Genomic DNA, 6577 nt, shown 5'->3' with positions numbered 1-6577 from the left:
TGAGGGCCCCCCCTCCCTCCCCGAGTGCACAAATTTTTGTGCACCGGGCCTCTAGTTAGCTTTATAAGATGTGTTATAATTATTACATAATTCTGGTAAATGTAAATGAGACATTCTGAATTCAAAAAATGAATCATTTCCATTTTTACCCTAAAATTAAAAACAGCAAATAATGTATTTTTTAAAATATATTTTTATTGATTTTTAGAGAGAAAGGGAGAGAGAGATAGAAACATCAGTGAAGAGAATCATTGATTGGCTGCCTTTTGCACGCCCCTTACTGGGGATCGAGTTCACAACCAAGGCATGTGCCCTTGACCAGAATCAAACCTGGGACTCTTCAGTCTGCAGGCCGGTGCTCTATCCACTGAGCCAAACCAGCTAGGGCAAAGAACAGCAAATAATCTTTTGAGCCCATTCTAAAAGATAACATTTTCCAGATTCTGAAAAGTACTTCTTCATGGGATGCATTTACTTAATGTGGGAAACTTGGGGAATGAAGCTTAATCTTCAAAAGAAAATAGGAGATAGGGGTAACTGTATCTCTTTGGGAAATTGATCCTCTTTATTTCAAGGGTCAGCCACATTTTTAACTGGAATCCAATCCATTAGATTCCAAAAAGCAATTCAGACTTCCCACAATAGGTTAATTCTCCAACTTAGAGAATATACTTATTTAAAAATTTGATTTCAGCAGCTTACTATTGTGAAGCAAGTATAGGACTTTTAGTTCCTCAAGGTCATGTTTAGTCAGCTTGGCTCCTTGGCATGGGCTCATTCATAATTCAGGAAAGCACTGGATTTCCATTTAGGTGATGTGTAAGAGCAGCAATAGCCATAACAGACCTTTTTAAAAAAAAAAAAAACGGGATTAATTTATTTTATTTTAAATAAAACTTTAAATTCCTCCCTAGGCATTCACTTTATTTTCAGTTTGTTAACATCTATTCACTCTTTTTCCAAGATTTATTGAGATACAGTTGACATATAACATTGTATAAGTTAAAGATGTACAATATGATTTGCTACACGTGTATATTGTGAAATGCATAACAGCATGTTTGTCCTTATATGGTGTTAAGTTCAGATTTCTAATGCATGCAGCATTTGTTTCCAAACACAAATGCTTTCTTGTGGGTGGTTTAAGACCACCCAGAATCTGATGATGAGAGTTATGGTTCAGAATAAAGCCAATAGGTGTCAGAGCCTTCCTAGGTCTGTATGATTTAATTTTTCTCCCTCCCCAGAAGGGAACAGACCTAAGATATTTGGGACATCATTTGCTATGATGTTTGGGAGAAGGAGGCCAGCCTCTTTACTTATAGGAAAAGCTTTTTATGGTGATGTTTTTTTAACCAACATTTTAAGTGTCAGCATAAAACAATGGGAGGAATGGTAAGAAAGATATGAAATGACTTGGATTCTAGTTTTTTAATCTGTTAAAATCTCTATGTCCTTATTGACGAAATGAGTATAATGTGCCTCCCACAATAATGTTAATGTGCTTATTATTATATCTATTGATTGACATATTTAACTAAACTATCTCTGATGATCGAGAGTATTTAAGAAGTTTCTATTTTCAGATAATCTCCTTAGGCCTAGGGGGGGATTTTTTTTCAAAAATGTATCCAATATGTCACTAATGCCAATTAGTGGTATACAAGTTAATGAAGAGTCAGTGCATAAAATGAAGATTTTACATACTTACAGTACTTACAGTTGGCCAGTGCCTCGTCCCCTCATGAGGTGAGGTCACTGCCCTCTTGTGATAAGGACAAATCTAAGGGCTCCACTTTCCAGAGGACATCAGCCCTACGAAGAGTGTGAATATTCCAAGGAGAGCATTATAAGGGGAATCTCATTCCCAAACTATTTCTAAACTTTCTCCATTAGTTTAGTGTAAGTTTTAAATTCAAAGATGAAGAATGGCACTGTTCATTAATCATCTTTGTTCTTTTAAATAAGGGTCAAAAGGCTCCTAAGATCTTTACCTACTTTAAAGGAGTACAACACAGAAACGGGTTTTCTATGTTTAAATGAGGTTGAAATTGTTTGTTAATACACTTTGTTTGCTGTGGGTTACATCAAGCATGTCAAACTCAAAAACTAACACGGGCCAAATAAACAAGGTTTAAGTTTATGTGGGCCGCAAAAAAACAAGTTTCAATTTTCATAGAAACGTAGGTTTATTTCGATAGAGACATGCTGAATACAAAGGACTAAAATAAATGAGTAATCGTTAACATAAAATAATAAAACATTTTAGTAAAAGTTAGTATTTTTTCTTGAACATTAACTTACCAGACACTGAATAACTGCACAAATTAATAAGCATAATGCAAATAAAACTATTTTTCTTGTTCTCTGAAAGCGAAATATTTCCTTTTGTGCACACCAAACAAGTTAGTATAAGACTAATGACATGGCAACCGGCTGCTAAAATATTTGCTGCTAGTATTAGTGGAGAGAAATGGTGTGCCTGCACATAAGGTGTGTAAGGAAAATGAATGCAACACGATTATAGTAATCAGTCATTAGTGAACATTGTAGTTTGTTATTAATAGTTATGTGTAACAGGATATTGTAAAAATTAAGTTACAAAATTTTTATTAAAACGTTTCTTACATACCGTTATATTGACTGGGCTGCAAAAATATTCGTTGTGGGCTGCATGCGGCTCGCGGGCGGCAAGTTTGACATGCTTGGGTTACATTATCATTTTTTTAAGTACTGTTTGCAAATATTGACTGTGAGTTGTTATAGAATCTTTATTTTATTCTCAAAGTAATGGGTACTTGGATATATGAACACCATTACATGAGCTTCTTGTCTGTATGTGATTAAATTCATGTGTATTACTAGTAAAAGTTTTATATATAGATTTTTTTACAATTACAGTTTCCCAGCTTTAATTTGTAAGGTATGGTTTTTTAAAGCTCTCCTTCTGTTGCTGTTTTAGGAAGCTTTTTAGGACTCCATTCTTTCTGGATTAGAAGTGCACGTATGGAACCCAAGGGGCACGCACTCCTCCACTTACACTTATGAACTGAGCAGTCTGGACCTTGCATGGCTTCTGGGGGGAAATATAAATCTGAATCAAACTGATGGCTTTTTAAGCCTTTCAACCAGTTGCTTCTGAGCCAGACCAGCTGTAAGCTGAAACCTCAAGGAAGAACAGGACAAGACTGCAGGCATTCATGATGCTTTGCATCTTTCCTAAACAAGAAGTTTCTGTGCTACAAGTGTGACTTCAAAGACTGATGCACTGAGTTGGCAGCCAGGGAGGTTACGGACCAATAACAAGAACCAGAAATGCAGTCGTGTGTATTTTCAAGGTGAATGTGGTTTCACAAGACTAAAGACCCAAAGTATAAGTTTTCATCTATATTTTCTTTTAAAATAATTTCACATAGTCAATTATCCTACTAAAAGTCAATGTTATATTAGTTACCTTAGTTTTTATGTAGAATGGGTTCAAAAATGAGTGTTTCTATTTGAGGAAGGTCACTTTTTTGTCATCTAAACTAATTGACCTGGGAAGGCTAGAATTGACTTCATTCTGCCTGCCTAAATCTTGGGTTTATTAGTTGAAGTCAATTGACCTAACTAGAAATTAGAGGAAAACAAGTCTTTTTAAGAATCAACACTTCTAACCTCAGCCAGCAGCTCACAAACACCTACCTGCTGGAGCTACTCATGAGAGGACTGCGTCAGGGAACAAGGTGGGGAAAGGCCGCCATCACCCTGAGTCCAAAACCACTGAACACACACATTCTAGAGACTTGCATATTTCTGTGGAAATCAGTTGGTATGGCAGCATCTGTTACTCTGTCCCTGTGACAGAAGATGCAGAATTTCTCTTTTATAGAAAAGTATTTATTAAGATAATCTTTTTTTTTTCTTTCTCTCACCCCTCACCCACCAACCTGTTCTCTGTATCTATGAACTTGGTTTGTTGGTTTTTTTGTTTTGTTTTGCCTATCATACTAAGGAATTTAGAAATGACAACATATCTGGTCCCTTTACTACTGAAACATGTCACCAAGTGAACAATCTTATGAGATACACTACATATTATAACCAGGAGAAAAAGCAGTTTGTCAGCAGCCTTTGAGTAAACAGCCTGTCACTGCTGCAATGTAGTTTGACCAGGACATTACAGTGTTCCCTCTGATCTCATCAGCTTAGTTAGGACAATAATGTCCCATCTTAGCCAGACGATGCTGATTTAAGTGTGGAGCTTCTGTTCAGATGCTTACCCCATCCCGTCTCACATTGGTATTTACACACTAGAAATATCTCTATAGCCAAGACAGAAATAAATGCAGATCAGGCATGAACTGGGGATGGCTCATTTCTCTTCATCTTTTATGGCCCGGAGAGGAGTTAATTGAACAGGATTTATTGTTTCTTTCTTAAACCTACATGATCAGATCTGGCCTTTTAACTGATTCCATTAGCTTTGTCCCATTTGCACTTTTTAAAAAAGAAAGACCTTTCAACATCAGTGTGTTAGAATGTGCTAAAATATTTTGTTTCAGAATTACCCCATCCAAATCAGTGTCTTTTACCTAAACTGAACATTTAAACTGAACATTAAAAATCTGGACATTATTATCTTCTCACATCACCCCATACGTTTCTCTCTTTGTAAGACATTAGTAAAACCTAATGATTCCTTTTCTGTGGCTGGAACAGTTTCTCTATCCATAGTTTCAGGCTCTGATATGTGCATGTTAGCTTGCCTGGGTTTGTCCTTCTCATGACCTCAGTTCATTTAACTGAAATACGAAATTAGAGTGTCTCATGGCAACTCACAATTTTGTGTGAGCACCCAGTCATAATCGATTGATTTCTACTTTCTTCTTGTTTGTGCGTTGTGTTTTTTGTTTTGTTTTTTACCATAAACCAATAGTTCTTAAACTTTGGTACTCACCAACTCTTATGAGAATTGTCTTTAGGAAACCCAGGTGAAATATTTAGGACTTGACCACAAGATGTCTATGAAAATGCTTTTTAAATTCATATACGTGTTCCATTGTTTGCAATCTGATCATTTTTGTTATGAAAGAGGGATGATCAAAGTAAGCCAAGGTTGTGCTCATTTTTGTAACCTGAATATATTTTCCATATGAGCCCTCATTAACTTTAAAGACAAACACTTGCTGGAGAATGAGAGCCAGATTGATGAGAATGAGACTAGCCAAAAATCCTGAAACTTCACTTTTGATCAGTAGATAAATACTTAGAGTTGAAAGTCAATTTGACTTGATACTGCATTTGAAAAATCCTGGATTATTTTTATTAAGATGAAGACATTTTACCCCACTACTATAGACACATACAGTGTTATATTCTACATTCTTTGTAAACATTTGAGGAAAATCCATTTTGCATTTCACATTGTTGGAATACCCTATAGCACTCAAATAAACTCAGCTGCTAGAGTGCTGAAGCTGGAAACGCATTAAGTAATAACATGGCTGGGAGTGCATAATTGTGACTTTTAATGCTGCAAGCAGTCATCGACAAGAATGAGACAAGGATTTGAAAGACAACCATATAAAGGCATGGGTTTTCTAATTTTATGTATATGGAATATATATTTCAAATATAAAATTTCTACTTTAGATAAAGTTAATGTTGCTGTTACCTAGGTTAAGCACTACTTACTGTCTATGCTAGTAAAAATATAAACCATAAAAAGGAAAAAATATATCATTGCCTTAAGGTAGTCAGCTTGACTCAATTTAGATTTCATTATTATTGTTTTGCATACTGGAATTTTCTTATATGAATAGTTTTGTAATACCTTTTTTATTTGTGAATAAAATTGTTATCTGGTATTCTTATTTGCATGTTTAGAAGAAAGTGATTGATGGTGTGGATGCACACCATCTTGCTGTCCCATGTGAGAGTCTCATTAAGCTCTGATCTTTCCAATATAACCCTTTTGGCCCCTCAAACTTTATGAGAGAGATTTTAAATCCTTACTAGTGACTGCCTATATTTCTCAGGCATATCAAGCTACTGAAAATGCTTTGAGTTATTCGAGAATCTTTGGTATCAAAGTTTTATTATGATCTCTTTCTTTCCCTTCATTTTATGACACAAAGAAGGAAGGACTTATGGAAGAAGTTTTATGTATTAATTTTTTATGGAGGGCAATAGGCTGTTCTCCTGCAGAGGTGTGGACTAACAAAAGATAAGAACACTGGTCACTGTAAGAGTTTCCTTTTTCTTCCTAGCTTCTTACCTTCCTTCCTCAATCCCTTTATTCATTCTTCCCTCCCTTCCCCTCAGTAACCTATCTACACTAATAAAAGAGAAACATGGTAATTGGCGTACGACCGCTACCCTTCCCATTGGCTAATCAGCATATCCTTATGCAAATTAACTGTCAGCCAAGATGGCGGCCAGCAGCCAGGCAGCTGGAAGCGAACATGAGGCTTCCTTGCTTCAGTGACTGCAGACTCCAACGTTGCCGGCCTCTGAGTTGCAACTCTAAGCAACAATGTACTATGTTGCAAATAAGAAGCTAAACAAAACCCTAGAAACCAGCTTTCAGCCTGCC

At 36.0% G+C, this 6577-nt stretch overlaps 1 protein-coding gene across 1 annotated transcript in view; it reads left to right on the top strand.

Moving 5' to 3' along the window:
• The window catches only part of TNFRSF19 (tumor necrosis factor receptor superfamily, member 19), a 108577-nt gene extending 102874 nt beyond the window's left edge, over positions 1 to 5703 (top strand). Inside the window, exon 11 of the mRNA XM_005877285.2 lies at positions 2963 to 5703. Within this exon, the coding sequence (XP_005877347.2) occupies positions 2963 to 2974 (12 nt within the window). The 3' untranslated portion in view covers positions 2975 to 5703. The remainder of the gene's footprint in view (positions 1 to 2962) is intronic.
• The last annotated feature ends 874 nt before the right edge of the window (positions 5704 to 6577 follow it).

Source organism: Myotis brandtii, unplaced genomic scaffold, assembly GCF_000412655.1.
Source record: "Myotis brandtii unplaced genomic scaffold, ASM41265v1 scaffold516, whole genome shotgun sequence".
NCBI classification, from domain to species: Eukaryota; Metazoa; Chordata; class Mammalia; order Chiroptera; family Vespertilionidae; genus Myotis; species Myotis brandtii.
Note: the sequence above shows the minus strand (reverse complement) of the source record. Positions and strands in the feature narration are given on the sequence as shown.